General features: G+C 40.1%; 1 protein-coding gene across 1 annotated transcript in view; it reads left to right on the forward strand.

Annotated features, from left to right (window-relative positions):
* The window catches only part of Hmgs (hydroxymethylglutaryl-CoA synthase), a gene marked incomplete at its 5' end in the record, with an annotated part of 657,494 nt that overhangs the window by 386,255 nt on the left and 253,202 nt on the right, over positions 1 to 18,037 (forward strand). Inside the window, one exon of the mRNA XM_067084337.1 lies at positions 516 to 540. Within this exon, the coding sequence (XP_066940438.1) occupies positions 516 to 540 (25 nt within the window). The remainder of the gene's footprint in view (positions 1 to 515; positions 541 to 18,037) is intronic.

Raw genomic sequence — 18,037 nt, forward strand, 5'->3', positions numbered from 1 at the left:
TTTGTTGCTGGCGACCCAGCGGAGATGTATTTATGCCCGGTGCGAGCATTGAAAGTTTATTTGTTAAAGGTGGAAAAAACTCCATCCTCGTCCGCGTACACTTTTCGTCTCTCCGCGGAATCCGTCCCACTCGTTGTCAAAGAACACAATCAGTTACTTTCTGAGGGAGGTATTTCCCAAGCTTCACCGGGCTGTTGTTGTTGTTCTTCTTCTCCGTCTTCTTCAAGCCCTGTATTACCCCGAGCACACAGCATTCAAAGTATTGCCACTTCATCTTCCTTTCTAAGAAAGTATTCAGTATCCTCTATTCTGGAAGTGGCTACTTGGAAATCCGTCTCAGTATTTACTTCCTATTATTTAAGAGATGTTCAATTCGCCTCGTCGGAGGAGTATTAGCTTAGTCCGTTTGTAGCGGCTAACTCTCATATAGGGTGTGTTCATTTTAACTGAGGGAATATTCTCTTAGTCCGTTATTGCGACTAACTCTATCTAGGGTGCGTTCCATTTAACCGAAGGGATATCCTTTTAGTCCATTGGTTTGTAGGTTAACCAGAGAGAATTCCTTGTTAGGCAACAGTGATAGCATAATCACAGGGAATTAGGTTAGTTCGTTTTCTTTAACTATCGTAGTGTCGGATAGCTTCCCTACGAGAGTCCATGGGGGTGCTCGAGTAGGTTAGGCTTCTCATCGATGCCAAGATACTTTGTTGCCGGTCGGTCATCTGACCCTTCCTCAACCCAGTCGGGTTACCCAGAGGGACAGCGGCTCTGCACACTGCTTCACTTCCCTCCATACATGAGAGGCTTTGAATAGCCACATGGGAGGTCGACGGACGGAGACAAGACTGACCTGACAGACAATCAAAGTACTTTCCAGTATGTCTCTTCACCAAAAACACCGATTGTTATGGTGAGTGTAAAAATAAACAAGATAGCCTATGCAGAACAGATTGGTGAGCTACCATCTCTGAGGTTGGTAAAGGGGCGTGCAATAGAATTGATCCCTCCTCCTCTAAATGTTGTTAATCAAGCTAATTCAGGTGATCAGGGAGTGTATTGCAATATGAAGTTTTCATAATAAAACTAATGTTGTAATACCTACCTGAACACCTGAATGATTCCCACCCTTCTTTCCCCACATCAATTTGACCTTGAATAAAGCAATTGATGAAAATGGGGCATGTCAGCACACACCTGTGTCAGTGTTACCAACCATTTGTTGTGGTAGCTCAGTGACAAGATTTTACCTGCAGTGTTGGTAACGCTGGCTGTTAAAATTCCCAATAAGGGGATTGGTAATTGAGGTTGTTCGGGCTTGTGGGATTAAGACTAATTCAGGTGTTCAGGTAGGTATTACAATATTAGTTTTATTATGAAAACTTCATATAGGGGAGAGCGGTGATGGTTCAGACATTTTTCTTTAATTTCTCTCTAGAAGTCAGAGTTTAAGGAGCAGTGATATCCTTGGTATGTCAATGTGTAGCCTCATCATCCTACATTTACCAGTAAATGTAGCAAGTCGTATACTTTACTATACTTGAAGCTATTTATCTTCAAGTACAAGTTTCCAAAATGTCCGAATCATCCCTACCCATGGTGATGATTCGGAGAAGAGCATGGGATGATTCGGACAATTATTATAACTGACATTTACCTTCAAGTCAGTTGATAAATGAAACAGAAATACCATGCGAAGTGTTTTATTGAAATAATCATAACTAACTTAAAACATTATTCTCTCCCTTAGTGAATGGCAGCCAGAAAATCTACGATATTTGCCGAGAGCAAATGTTATAGTAGTCTTAAAGAATATTGTAACCTTCAAAACAAAAACTAAACTTGAAATATCCTTGCCACCAAATTCTTAAATGACCAAAATTTACTTGAAATTATTCTCCCCATGAGTAAAAACCAAACATAAATCGTAACTCAAATACTTGAAATTTGTTGTGCCTAAATATTAAATTTGGCCTAACGAATATTGTATCCTGCAAAAGAAAAGCAAAATTTGAAATACCCCTGCTTTTTTTTTATACTCTGCTGAACTGGGTTTGGAAGCACTCCAGTTACTGCCTCTTTACCAATAGTTGCTTCATCCTCAATTTCTGGAAATTTAAAACTATTAGCAGAAAATTTCTGTGATTTTCTTAAATAAAAAACCTGAAATTCATCACCCTCGTCTAAATTGATGATTAATTTGCCTATATAAACTTTGCTACCTTTTGCTGGATCTATCCCAACAAGAACAAAATCTCCCTCCTCTGGGACTCTATCAATAAAACCCACTTTTGTGTCTTCTATCTCCTCCTCTGAGATGTCAGAAGAATTATTGTTAAGATCGGCTGTCAAGAGATCTTCAAGATGATGAAGGTCTTCATCACTGGTCTGGGCCTCTGTATCTAACTTTTTTGTATTTTTCTTGCTTTTTAATGTTCTTGAGGTACTCATGTAAGGTTGTTGTGCTTTTAGGTGGTGCAGTTGGCATTGGCCTATCAGTCACAAAAGCCCTGGCAAAGTGACTTTCTTGAAAGAATCAGTGTAATATGGGTGAATGACAATGGAATGGAATCCAGACTTGAAATTCACATTTTAATTTGTAATTAGGGGGTTCTGTGATGGGTTTATGAAGTGCTTTATAAGGTAAAGGTAATGAGGGGCCAGTGAATGCATATACACAAAATATAACTTAAATAATGTTAGTGAAAATCTTCTGTTTCTTTGTTGGAATTCATAATTAGTGAAGGTTTGCTAGGAGGGATGATTCGGACACGTCCGAATCATCCCAACCCTAGAATGTCCGAATCATCCCCCACATATCATAACCATTTGATGACACACTCAAAATCAAATCCTTGCAGATTACAGGCGGGTAATAGCTACAACATCTTCGTCACATAGTACAAATTCACACCCAAAACTCATAATCAGCTCCTTATCATATTCAGTACACCAAAGCTTATGATTCAGACGCAAAAAATTACATAGAAATGAGAAAACCAAAAAATTACCCTCAATCCTAAAATAAACGACCCTTCAAAGAACCAAAGTCCATGTGTCAATGGCGAACAAACTCTCGCGATTTCACATGATTTCTCAGAGCTGAGGGCCCCTTACATTTTCCAGGAAATGCACTGTCTGGACCATCCCACTGTCCGAATCATCACCGCTCTCCCCTATAGTTGTTTTTTGCACTTTATTGTGTTGAATTGTTGTCATATTGAATTGTTAATTGAGTAATTGAGAGAAAATGGCTCCATTCGATGTTCAGGAATTTTAGCAGACCCCTCCATCCAAGAGTTATCTGAAACCACTCTGACCAAAGCACAGTGGAGTGAGATAGCAGTAGCATGTGTGGTCATGTGTCTACACCAACATGGTAAAGGCACAAATAAAATGCATTGCTATGGAAGCATTGATAAACTCTGGTAAAATAACTAATGAAGATGAGTTAGAATTAGCTCAAGAGTTGTTGAATGTAGCACAGGCTGATGTTATAAATAAGCAAGCAGAAAAGAAAGAGAAAAGTGACGTAGAGTTAGTGCTTAGACATATAGAAGCAGAAGAAAATTTGATTAAGCTGAAGATGCAGGCTGAAAGAGAGAAAATGCAGGCAGAAAGAGAAAGAGAAGGCAGAGAAAAAAGAGAAAGAAAAGAGAAGAAGAGAAAGCTGCAGAAGAAGAAAGGAAAAGAGCAGAAGAAGAAAGGAAAATAGCAGAAGAAAGAGAGATGGAAAGGTCGAAAGCTAAAGCTGAATTGCCCGTGACTCCGTCTAACCCTACCCAAGGTAATCCAGACCCTGGTTTTGATGTAGTAAGAGTACAGAAGTTAATTCCCAAGTTTAGTGAAGAAGCTCCTGATGAGTTCTTTGACCACAATGAAAAGGTGGCTTCAGGTATGGGATGGCCAAAAGATAAATGGTCAGTTTTGCTACAAAGTGTCTTGATTGGTAAAGGGCAAAGCGCTTACTTGGCCTTAACAGCTGATCAGCGTAAAGATTACGAAATATTCAAACACAATGTGCTACAAGTCTACCAGATGACCCCAGAGTATTACAATGAAAGATTCAGGTCTTTAAGAAAGGATGATAAGGTAACCTTCTTGGATTATGCTTACAAAGTGAGAAAGTCTTTTAAACGATGGTTGGAGGCTGCTAAAGTTAAAACATTTGAAGATCTAGAAGAATTAGTTGTTCTTGAACAATATCAAGGGGGGAATTCCTGAGCATATAAGAGCCTGTTTGAGAGAGAGAGAGAGGTGAATAAACTTGACAAAGCTGCTACACTTAGAGAAGACTATAATATAATCAGTAGCAAAAGGAACTATAATGTCAAGTACCAGAATCAATGCACAGGTTTTAAGTCTCATCCAAATTTCAGGAGCAGATTTAATGGGAATCCTACAAGTGATAATACCAAGTCAGTGCAGGGTAATATCCCTCAGCAAGCTAATGTAAAATCATCATATAATGTTAGAAGGCAATTACAGAAGCCTAGTATTGTCTGCTACAAGTGTGGAAGAGCAGGACACTTCGGTTGGGAGTGTTATCAGACACAGCAGCAGTCCAAACCAGTTGGTCAAGTAGTAAGACTACAAAGAACAGTACGGGGAGGAGTCAAACTCCAGTAAAGACTGAGACTAAACAAGCTGAGTGTTTAGCAACCAGTGGAAATGTAACTTCAAGCAGGGAGTGGATTAGCAGTTTGGAGGCGTTTAAGCCATATATCTATGAGGGTACGCTGACAACTCCAGGAGGAAGTGTGCAGGTACCAGCCAAAGTGTTACGTGATACAGGGAGCAACCTTAGTGTGGTAGTCCATGGTGCTCACCCCCAGTTGGAGTTAGTGACAAGAGATGTTGATTGTGCTGTAAAGGACTCACTGGCTGTTGAAGGTGTACAATCACTCAAAAAAGTTTTGCAACATACTTCAAAACTTTTTCGGACAACATGCTTATAATTTGCGACATCTGGCGCTATTTGGCTCAGTTGAAGGTGTGAAACAACTGAATACTAACTAGTGGTGGGTCAGAGAAATTACCTGCAGTTTCCCTTAAACAGGGCTTTTCTGATACTGCTTACTGTTGTCATATTTTACAATTAAAGGATGTTACTGTAATACTTCAGAGGTCATCACTGTTATTATGTTTTAATATTTTCATCTCCAACTGCCATCACTATCGTTGTTTTATCTCCTTCATATGTGTGAACTTTGTAGACATAGGCCTACGACTGTTACAAGTTGAACTATTAGTCTTATTAACATCAACAAATATGACTTTTGTAAAGATTTGCTTCACATTATTATTAATCAAATTTTGAATGACTAATCCTATGTATATTGTGAACTAGTGAAACTTAATATAAAATATACTGAACTAGACTAACAGATTTCACGTCTATTTTTGTAATACATAGAATATAATTAGCACATACATACATACATACATACATACATATACATACATATATATATATATATATATATATATATATATATATATATATATATATATATATATATATATATATATATATAATGCCGTTATCATGTGTAATTTCTTATTTCTTTCATTTGCTACTTAGGCCTATCATTTTGATGCCTCTTATGAAGTTAACTGAATATATAACGCCTAATTTTATATTTCTTATTATCTAAGTTTCTAAAGAATTAAAATTAGCTAGAAGTTCAACATTAATTTAGTTAATGCTAAATGCCAGCAGTGATGAAGACTACCATGCTCATCAGTGGAGAATGTCTCTCTCTCATCGCAAAAAGATGACTCAGACAGAAATCATCGGCCACTGGATTATATTATAACAAACCCTAGCCTCTATTCTTTGTGTTTCGCTGATATGAAGTGTTTCTTGACAGGAGTATGATGAAATAATATCTTGGTCTCATGTAGCCTGTTAAGGATGGTTTGAGCAGCAACTTGAAGGGAGAGCGTAATGTTCTCTCTTTATAGCAACATTGGTTGTCACGGGGGAGTTAGGAGGGGTGCCTAAGTGATCATCCGATGATGATCTTGAACGTAGTGCAACAATGGGGTTGTCCTCCAGTTTTTACAATGAATTTATCATGTTTCCTCGTTCTCTCTGTTGTTGTATCCTCTATACATGGTTGTTTTATTTACGCTAAGCTGCCGAGCAATATCTACAATAGAAACATTAGTCTTATGCAAGCTAATGATTGTGGTGCTGCTTAGTCTGTTGCCCATCTTATCGGTGCACATGAAGAGAGTTTAAACTTCTGCCTGAATGTGGAGTCACACGATAACATACGACGTTATGAGATTTTTTCTTTTTTGTTTTTGACAACGATAATGGTTGAATTCTTTCTTTCTTTATTTATATATAATTTCATTGATGGTTATTCAATATTATTTTATTAGTCAATAAGCTTTTCTCTGGATTCGAAATATAGTTTCTTCTTTGACTCTTTTTCCCAATCATCTGAAGTGAAATTTTTCAAAATGTTTCGTCATTTTTCGTAATATGAATTTTTCACTTGCCATTCTTTTTATATTGTTAACCGTATGATTAATAACCAAAGTCGCATAAGAAAATTACATTTCCTTGTAAATATCAAAAGAACAAATTACTGTTAGGTGAACGAAAACTTCTGGAACATGTTGCAAAACATTTTTGAATGACTGTACATGTTCTGTTGGGGAATGAAGTTGGTAGTGTGCCATTTGTTCCTTGTCCTATAGTGACAGATAAACCATTGAGGATTAGTCTTACAGTAGATTTGGAGAAGAATAACCCCCACCTGTTTCCTAGCTGTGTGACTACTAGGAGTATGAAGAGGACTATGCCTGTAAGTGAAGAGACTGAGGATTTACCTACTCAAGAAGGATCAAGTGAAGGATCTTTGAGCTTAGAAGAGTTGTTCCAGGGAAATGATGTTTCCCCTAATGCTGACTAAGAAGAGGTTTCCCAAGAAGAAGCTGTTGTCCCTGAAGAGACTCTGAGTAGTCAAAATGTTCCTGAAGATAATAGTGAAACTACAGTAGCTGAGTTAGCAGATATTGAGAGCTCAATCCTTGAATTTGGTCAGGTGACCAGAGAGAAGCTAATGGAACTGCAGAGGAAGGATGCATCATTAGCCAAGTTGTTTTTCAGAGTGTTAATCAAGAAGAGATGCAACAAACTCCTACCTGTTATTATCTGAAGGAAGGTTTGCTGATGAGGAAGCATAGACCTGCAGATATACAAGGAGATGCCGAATGGGGCGAATATCATCAAATTTTGATCCCACGTCCATTGAGGGAGCAAGTGGTAGCAGTAGCTCATGAGTCTGGACATATAGGAATCAGGAAGACTGTGGAGAAAATCATGAAATATTTTTTCTGGCCTGGACTTCACAAAGATGTTAGCAGGTTCTGTTGGGAGTGTTATAGTGCAGCAGATAATTGCATATTTCATAAGAATCGTTCAGATAGTGAAACAAGCATGAAATTTTGCACAAGTGCTCTTTAAAGTTCCCTCTATCAGAAAGGGCGCTGGCCACGCAAAAATTTAATATGGCGCCAAATTCCAAGATGGCGGCCAGTATCGACAGATTTTGGCTAATTTTTCACTAGAATGGCATGTATTTGCTTCTAGCAATATGGTAAAAGCTCTTCCATACTATTTCTTGAATATTATGTTTCTGTAGCTTCCCAGTACAGTTTACCTTTAAATATGGGGGCTATATGGCTGCAAGAAAAGGTAGAAACAATAATTATAATGAGAAATAATGCCCGTTCAACAATTATCGTTTTTAAGCATGGATCTTGGTTTCTGTGGTTTTAGATCCTAATGAGGCCATCTCTTTCGAATAACTCATCAATTTTGAAGGAAAATTAATAAATGTAAAAGAGTGTATGTCTGCACACAACCAGGGCACACTGGTGACATCACTGCTGTGTAACTCAGCATGGGGTTCAGTGCCAGCTAATCCAGCTTTACTAATCCTGTAGTCTTAGACTAGTAGTTGTAGTATAGTTTAGTTTAGTGTCCCAAATGCTTTCTAACAGCCCCAGACCAGCTATAGTTAGATAGCCGCACCTGAATAGACAGGATGTGCCAGCGAGGGAGAGCCGAGCCAAGGGTATGGGGCTGTACATGATGGTTCATGTACTTACCCGGATGGTGTACAGATCACACGGGACTTAAATGGCACTGGATGAATGATCGGGCTAGGTGTAGGAGACCGAACCTAGTTGAATCCCATACAGGAATGTGTGCTTTGTTTAAGGTGGTAAAAGGATAACCCCTCGGCCTTAATCAAAAGTGAAATCATGGCAGAATGTGATGCCAATCCAATATTGAGCAGTAGAAAAACAAACTGGAGTTTGTGTTGTCTTTGTCAGAAGGACAAAAGAGGTGAGCACTTGACATCACCTCAAGTCATCATGTCCTAGACCATGATGGGTACACAATGCTGGCAAGGAACATTCCCATGTTCAGTGAAATTAATGAAATGCCACTGATAATGGATCCAGCAAGGCTGGATGAAGGTGATGGCATAGAGGCCACTCTCAGGAAAAATGCAGCAAAATACCATGTGAACTGTCGCTTGTTGTTTAACAACACTAAACTGGACCGTGCAAGAAAGCGACAATCCAATGACCAGACCAGCAACACTGAGACTAGTCGCAAAACTGCGCCGAACCAGTCATGACAATGAAGTTTGCATTTTCTGTGAGAAAGTGGCACCTGCATCTGATCTCAGACAGGCTAGTACTAAGGGCCTTGACTTGAAATTGCGTGAATGTGCAGAGATACTTAGTGATGGCAAGCTCCTTGCTAAGTTGACTGGTGGGGATGTCATTGCACAGGAGTTTAAGTATCACCATGCCTGTCTTTGTGCCCTCTACAACAGAAAAGGTCCTACCTGAGGAGCCTTGAGAAAGACCAAGGTAGCACTGAGTCAGAATCAGATGTGTCCACTAGTTCTGTCAGAACTGATGACATACATTGTTGAAAACAACCTTTGTTCAGATGATCCTGTCACATTTCGGCTGGCAGATATTTGCCACCTCTACCAACAACGTCTGGAACAATTAGGTGTAGAGTCACCAAGTGTAAATTCCACGAGACTCAAAGACAAACTTCTGGCAGAAATTCCAGAACTTGAGGCTCATAAATCTGGCAGAGATGTATTACTTGCATTTCAAAAGGATGTGGAAAAGCACTTGCTCAATCATCTGATCTTTCAGAGGCAGTTATCATTGCTAAAGCAGCAAATATTCTCAGAAAGTCTATACTTGATCATCAGTCACGGTTTGATGGCACATTTTCTGAGGTTTGTGTAACACAGCCTCCTCTCCTGCTCCAGTTTGTAGGGATGGTTGAGCATGGGGCTGACATCAAGTCACAGTTACGATTTGGAGCATCAAAGTCAGACCAGGCCATTGCACAGCTCATGCAGTTCAACTGCTACTCCCAATACAAAGAGGGAGCAACAACTCATAGACACTCCAAAGACAGAGAAACACCATTCCCAGTCTACATGGGACTCTCAGTCTATGCCAAAACCAGGAAGAGAAACCTGGTTGAAATGCTACATCAGTATGGCCTCAGTATCTCTTATGACAGAGTACTGGAGGTCTCTGCACAGTTAGGAGATGCCACAGTTAGCAAATATGTGGAGGAGGAGGGTGGTCTGTCCCCAGTACTGCGAAAAATGTTGTTCACCACTGCAGTGATGGACAACATCGACCACAACCCATCTGCAACTACTGCCACTACCTCCTTCCATGGAACTAGCATCTCCATATTTCAGCACCCCACCAAGGAGAACACTGGACAGGAAAGACAGCAACTAAAGTTTGCACCTGAGAAAGTGAAATTGGTGCCTGAATTGCCGGACACATTCACAAACATCTCACCAGCTTCCTTTCAAACAAAGAACCCTGTGCCACCAAACACTGCAATACCAAAGCCACCCACAGATATCTTGGGGCCACAGCTTGCACTGGAGTATCAGTGGCTAGACAAGGTCATAGTCACCCAGGAAATAGATGATGCAGTGAATCTTGACGTGGTCAGCTCATCACGCTTCAATGAAGAGAAGCCCAGAATTTGAAGTAACCATAACTTCATTGCTTCCTCTCCTGCGTGATCAGGCTCATTCTGTTGCTACGATCAAACACGTGATGCAGAAAGTGCAGGATGTCACTGATTTTCTGAACCCTGGCCAGATACCCATAATCACAGCTGATCAGCCAATCTATGCCTTTCAAAGCAGGTGCAGTGGCAGTGGCCTGATTATTAACATGTTTAAAGACAAGTATCTGGTAATGTTTGGTGGTCTGCACATTGAGATGGCAGCAATGACATCTCTTGGTACTCTTCTTCATGGCAGTGGTTGGACAGGAGCTCTGGTGGAGGCAGGAGTTGCTTCATCTGGAACTGCAGAATCCTTCCTGTCAGCTGCAAGTGTAACCAGGACACGGCAGATGCACCAGGTTACAGCCTCTGAGTTTGTACAAACTCCTGAGGACAGCATACACTGACTACTGTGCTGAGAAAGCAAACAACAATGAGCAGGCATTAGAGTTTGAGGAGTGGTGTGACCTTCGAAGACAGCAGAGTCCACAGTTCCAGAGCCTGCGCTGGATTGCTGTGCATGACCTGTGCAACTCTCTGGGCCAGGAGAAGGTGAATGGCATGCTCTTCTTCCATGCGTTCACAGGCTGTGATACAGTGTCAGCCTTCCGAGCAAGGGCAAGAAGACCGCCTGGCAGACATGGAACATCTTTCCAGAGGCCTCCACTGTGTTCTACAAACTGAGTCACTACCCTCTCAGAGTGGAAGAGAGACCTGAAGGTCCTGGAGGGTTTGTCATTTTATGTATGAAAGATCCAGCACTGCTGGCACTGTGGATGAGGCTAGACTTGATATGTTTGCCAGAAAACAAAGGGGAATGAGGCCATTCCACCAACCGGGAGCTCTCCTCCAACACACCAAGCATGCTGCGTACCAGGCTGGTTGTGTGTGAGGGCAGACCACCCAGTGTCAGCCACAGCCAGAGAACCCTGCTGAGTGGGGATGGCAAAAGTCTGGTGAAGCATGGCAAGTCCTCTGACAACCAACTTTCCCCTTAGCCAAGAGTTGCCAACAGCTTACCAAATGTGGATGCAAAGCAGGCTGTCGGGAAAGGTGCAAGTGCTACAAGCTGGGTCTTCCCTGCACAGCTCTGTGCACTTGCAAATGTGAAGTCTAGATAAATATTGCCAGAACTCTCTTCAGTAGATAATCTGCTGAGCATCCAACGTGTCATGCTATGCCTACCTTCTTATCCTCGAATTTTTCAAAGGTGTAGGTTGAGAGACCTATACATAGATTGGTTTGCACTGAGTCCGTGACCTCTTTTTTCTTTTTATGGTTACAGTCTTAGACACAATGTTGTATGTGACCATACCATTACTATTTCAGTTGAAAATAGCATATTAGTTAAACTGTCTGATCACATGAATATACCATTAAATAAAAACAGTTGGTCTCTATGTCTGCTAGCCTGTGGATAGAAAAAAAAACTTTTATGGCAAATGCATTTTGTACGCCATCTTGGTTACAATTCATTTAGTAAGGGTTTTCAATAAAATGTGTGGTATGGAACATTTTATAACCTAAAAGTCGAGGTTAAAAAAAAAAAAGGTGGCATATTCCATCCAATAGATGCTCCCAAACCAGTGAATTCAACATAGATGGCGGCCATTTTGAAAAATAGCCGCCATCTTGGATTTTCAGGTGGCCAGAAAACATTTCTAAGAGAAGTAGTCTTAGGAATGTTTGTGCCAAATTTCATGCTTGTTTCACTATCTGAACGATTTTTACAGCAATCTGCTGCACTATATGACAGAGTACTGGAGGTCTCTGCACAGTTAGGAGATGCCACAGTTAGCAAATATGTGGAGGAGGGTGTGGTCTGTCCCCCAGTACTGCGAAAAGGAGTCTAATGAGCAGACAACACACCATGAACAAACACCTCATGCGCAGAAGACATTCTTGGAGAGAGTCAGCAAGCTGTCATTGGCTTTGCAACACTTGGGAAGTCCTTTTCAGGAAGAGAGCCAGGATCTGTATTCCATTGACAACAAAGACATTGCCCACCCCAGCTCAGCAGAACTTCTACAGACACACCTTGACAGAGGCAAACACTAAATTTCAGAAGTTTTCAGACTCTTTGGCAAACAATGCAGTCTCCTTCTATGAGCCGATAAAGAAGAACAGAACTGACTTCTTCAGGCAAGAAGCTGCTCAGTGTAGAACAGTCAAAGCAGAAACTTAAACACAAGGAGGATTGCCAGCTTTTCTCAGATGCTATTTATATCCTGTCAGAGCCATGAATGATCTGCAGGAATTCTTCCAGCACGAGAATCAAACATTCCCAGCTTCCCTTAGTGAGGGTGGTAGGCTGTACACATGTCAGAAGTCTCAGCTGACCTCGGTCCTGGAGAGTCATGTTACACTAGAAGACAAAGAACCAAAGACTGATGTCCTCATTGTAGATGGATCAGCTTTGGTCCATGCCTATACCACCAAAGAAAGGAAAAGACCTTTGAGGGCTATGCACTTTGCTACACTTCTTGCCTGTGATACAATCCTATAGCAGCAAGTACATCATCACATCTTGTATTTGATGTATACAATACATCCAGCCTCAAAGCTGAGACCAGGCTCCAACGTGGTCAAGGAGGAAGGCTGACAGACAAGAACACAATTCCATCCAACTGGCGTAATTTCCTAAGACCACGATGCCAACAAGACAGAGTTGTTCCAGTTCCTGGCAGACAAAGTTGCCCAGATGTCTGCCACAAATGTTGTCATTGCCACAAAGGGTCTGCTGTCCTCAGCACTCATGAGGCTAGTCTTCAGGGACTGGAAAAGTGCTCATCAGAACTGACACCCGCATCTTTCTCCATGCCAAATATGCCACAGAACATGGAGCCAAGACCATCACCAGGTAAAGCAAATGACACAGATGTTCTTGTCGTTGCAGTCAATGCTTTCCACTCTCCACAATCTAGGGCTAGAGAAGCTGAATGTTTTGGCCAAGGCCAGAGCCTGGAAATTGCTGTGCATGACCTGTGCAACTCTCTGGGCCAGGAGAAGGTGAATGGCATGCTCTTCTTCCATATATGTTCACAGGCTGTGATACAGTGTCAGCCTTCAGGAGCAAGTGGCAAGAAGACCGCCTGGCAGACATGGAACATCTTTCCAGAGGCCTCCACTGTGTTCTCCCAAAATGAGTCACTACCCTCTCAGAGTGGAAGAGAGTGACCTGAAGGTCCTGGAGAGGTTTGTCATACTTATATATGAAAGATCCAGCACTGCTGGCACTGTGGATGAGGCTAGACTTGATATGTTTGCCAGAAAACAAAGGGCATGTGAGGCCATTCCACCAACCAGGACTCACTGGCTGTTGACCAGGTGTACATGTTCTGTTGGGCTGGTTGGTGTGTGCCATTTGTTCCAGTGTCAGCTATAGCCAGATAAACCATTGAGGGGGATTAAAGTCTTACAGTGAGATTTGGAGAAGAAACCAACCCCCACCTGTTTCCAAGCTGTTGACTACTAGGAATGTGGATGCAAAGGACTAGGCTGTGGAAAGTGAAGAGACTGAAGGGGTTTCCCTGCACAGCTCTGTGCAAGGATCAATGTGAAGTCTTTGAGCTTAGAAGATAATTGTTCCAGAGCAAATGATGTTTCCCTACCTTCTTATCCTAAGAAGAGGTTTCCCAAGGTGAAGCTGAGAGACCCTACAAGAGACTCTGAGTTTAGTCAAAATGTTCTCTTCTTTTAATAGTTAAACTTACAGTAGCTTAGTTACAATGTTGTATGAGACCAATACCATTACTATTGGTCAGGTGAAAATAGATATTAGTTAAACTGGAACTGCAGAATATAGGATTAAATAAAAACAGTTGGTCTCTAGTTGTTTTTCAGAGTGTTAATCAGAAAAAAGATGCAACAAACTGTACTATCTTGGTTATTATCTCATTTAGGAAGGGTTTTCTGAAATGAGGAAAGTATGGAACTGCAGATAACAAAAGATCGAATGGGGCGAATAAAAACTTTGATCCCATCCATTGATGCTCCCAAACCAGTGAATAACATATGAGTCTGGACATTTTGGAAAATCAGCCATCTTGGAGAAAATCATGAAATATTTTTTCTGGCCTGGACTTTTGTGCAAAGATGTTTGTTCAGGTTCTGAACGGAGTGTTATATCTGCTGCACTAATACCTGTCAGATAGCTGGAAAGCCAAATGAAACCATTCAGAAAGCCCCCTTACAACCTATAGAAGTTAGAGGAGAACCCTTTAGCAAGGTGATTATGGATATGGTTGGACCAATGCCGAAGACGAAGAAGGGTCATGAATATCTGTTAACATTGATGTGTCCTGTGACAAGATATCCTGAGGCAATCCCTGTTAGAAACATATCTGCCAAGATAGTTGCTGAGAAACTAGTGGAGTTTTTCTCAAAGTTTGGGATACCAGAGATTGTACAAAGTGATGAGGAACCAATTTTACTTCCAAACTGTTTCAGGATGTGATGAACTTGTTAGGAGTGAAACAACAGTTATCCACTGCGTATCACCCAGAGACTCAAGGAGTCTTGGAAAGGTTTCACCAGACATTGAAAAGTATGCTGACTAAGTATTGTTCTGACAGAGATTGGGATGTTGGTGTACAATCGATGTTATTTGAAATTAGTAAAGCTTATCAAGAAAGCATGGGTTGTTCACCTGACGAGATGATTTTTGGTAGAGAAATGAGAGGACCATTGAAAATTCTTGCAGAAAATTGGGAGAAAATCAAGTGAAAGTCCAAAGAGAGTATGTGAAGAACTTGAGGAAAAGATTGGAAGAGATTAGAAAATTCTCTTTAGAAAATCTGAAACTGAGTCAAGAGAAAATGAAAAGGAGATATGATAAGACGACTAGGCTAAGAAGTTTTAGTGTTGGTCAACAAGTGTTAGTGTTCTTACCTGTCAAGAGATTTCCCCTTTCCAACAAGTTTCAAGGTCCTTACAAGATAACTGAGAGTTTAATTGATAGAACTTATGTGATTGAAACGCCAGAGAGAGAAAAATGAAAAAGGAAGATACATGTAAACCTCTTGAAACCTTACTTCTCAGAAACCAAAATGGAAACTGTGTCAATAACCCAGACAACTTCAACTACAGAAGACGTTGATGGGTAAGAATTGGGAGCTGAAAACAAGATGAATAATTCTTCAATTTTGGAAAATTTGGAGGATAGACTGAAACATCTGAGTGTTGAGCAAGGTGGTGAATTGCGTGAAGTGATTAGAAGTTTCACAGAACTATTTGCAGATGTACCTAGGTGTACTGATCTGACCAAGCATGAGATCAAGATCCAAGAAGATGGCAGACCATTCAAACAGTGAGCTTATCGCTTATCACCTTATCATCAAGATGTTTTGAAGAAAGAAGTTGAATATTTGTTACGGCATGGATTAGCAGAACCCAGTTCAAGTCACTACAGTTCTCCATGTGTGCTAGTGAAGAAACCGGATGGCTCATTTAGGATGTGCACTGGTTATAGGAAACTGAATTCCTTCAGTGTGGCTGACAGTTATCCCTTGCCTCTTATAGATCAGTTACTTGATAATGTTGGGCAAGCCAAGTTCGTCTCCAGGATAGACTTGTTGAAGGGATACTATCAAATTCCCTTAGATGAGAATGCTAAGTTGCTGTCAGCTTTTATTACTCCTTTTGGACTGTATCAGTATACTGTTCTGCCATTTGGTCTGATGAATGCACCTGCAACGTTTCAACGAGTGATGGATCAACTGCTAGGATCCATAGAAGGAGTAGGTGTATATCTGGATGACATAGTCATTTACTATACAACATGGGAAGAACATCTGAAGATCCTGAGGAAAGTTTTCAAGAAACTAAGGGAAGCAGGACTAACAGTCAGCCTAGAGAAGAGTGAGTGTGGGAAGGCAACTGTGCAGTATCTTGGGTTTGAAGTCGGGAAAGGCCTTCTCGCTCCAGTAAATGCTAATGTAGAATATCCATAAGGCTACCCCACCTACTGCTAGAAAACAGCTACAGAGATTTTTGGGCATGGCAGAATTCTATCGACGTTTCTGCCCGAATTTCTCAGCTCTAGTAGCCCCCTTAACCCTTAAACGTCGACTGGATGTATCATACGTCGACTAAAATTGTCTGTCGGGTACCGAGTGGACGTACGGTATGTCGACTACAAAAAGTATTTTTAAATATTCGCGGAAAAATAGTTATAGGCCTAGTTTGTGAAAGATTTTAAATCACGCCCCTTGATGGATGCTGGGAGTTCACGAATCATGCTGTAAAGGTTTTGTTTACAAGCGTTACCCAGCCGCGCATGCGCGAATTTCTTTCTTCTCGCACTACAGAGCATCAGCGACGCATGTCAGAAATTCTTTCGTCACTTTGTCGTAATTTTTGCACCATTTTATATTAGCCGTTACATAAAGTTTTATATATGAAAATGTGCGAAATTTCATGTAGAATAAAACAAAAAACAACCCATGGTTGTAGCTTTTATAAGTTTTGAAATATTTTCATATAAATCATGATAAGTGCCAAAATTTCAACCTTCGGTCAACTTTGACTCGACCGAAATGATCGAAAAACGCAATTATAAGTTAAAACTCTTACATTCTAGTAATATTCAATCATTTACCTTCATTTTGCAACAAATTGGAAGTCTCTAGCACAATATTTCGATATATGGTGAATTTTTGAAAAAACTTTTCTTACGTCCGTGCGCGGTAACTCGGCTGAACATCTCAGAAATTCTTTCATCACTTTGTCGTAATGTTTGCACCGTTTTATATTAGTTGTTACATAAAGTTTTATATATGAAAATGTGTGCAATTTCATGTAGAATACAACTAAAAATAAAAATCATGGTTGTAGCTTTTATCAGTTTTGAAATATTTTCATATAAATCACGATAAGTGCCAAAATTTCAACCTTCAGTCAACTTTAACTCGACCAAAATGGTCGAAAAACGCAGTTGTAAGCTAAAACTCTTACATTCTAGTAATATTCAATCATTTACCTTCATTTTGCAACAAATTGGAAGTCTCTAGCACAATATTTCGATTTATGGTGAATTTTTGAAAAAAACTTTTTCCTTACATCCGCGCAGTAACTCGGCCGAACATCTCATTAATTCTTTTGTCACTTTGTCGCAATGTTTGCACCATTTTATATTAGTCGTTACATAAAGTTTTATATATGAAAATGTGTGCAATTTAATGTAGAATACAACGAAAAATAACTCATGGTTGTAGCTTTTATCAGTTTTGAAATATTTTCATATAAATCACGATAAGTGCCAAAATTTCAACCTTCGGTCAACTTTGACTCGACCGAAATGGTCGAAAAACGCAGTTGTAAGCTAAAATTCTTACATTCTAGTAATATTCAATCATTTACCTTTATTTTGCAACAAATTGGAAGTCTCTAGCACAATATTTCGATTTATGGTGAATTTTAAAAAAAACTTTTTTTTTACGTCTGTGTGGTACGAATTCATGCATCATTTTGTGATAATATTTTCTCTGTGTTGCTTTGATCGTTTTACAATTTGTTATATACCAAAATCATCGCAGTTTAGTGTACAATACAAAGAAAAAAAAACTCATTAGCTTTAACCGTTTTGCTCACAGCGCGATTTGTATATAATTATATATGAAATTTTTTTTTCCCGCTGTCATATATTTCAATATTTATATACGATAATGATATTTTTTTTCATTTCTGATGGTTGCATACTAAACTGAAGGCAATGACAAAAAAGGAACCAAAAATGAACTCTTAATCTTAAAAACTAAGCGTGCTGTGATTTTTTTAAAAAAACTTTTTTTCCGCTTCGGCGCTAACTCCCTAACGCCGCCAGCATATGGCAGACACTTTTGTAAATAGAGGCTCAGCGTTTAAGGGTTAACCGACTTACCTAGTCCCAAAGCTAAGTTTGTTTGGACTACAGAAAGTCAAGAATCCTTTGAGAAGGTAAAA

The sequence above is a fragment of the Macrobrachium rosenbergii genome, chromosome 41, assembly GCF_040412425.1.
Source record: "Macrobrachium rosenbergii isolate ZJJX-2024 chromosome 41, ASM4041242v1, whole genome shotgun sequence".
NCBI lineage: Eukaryota > Metazoa > Arthropoda > Malacostraca > Decapoda > Palaemonidae > Macrobrachium > Macrobrachium rosenbergii.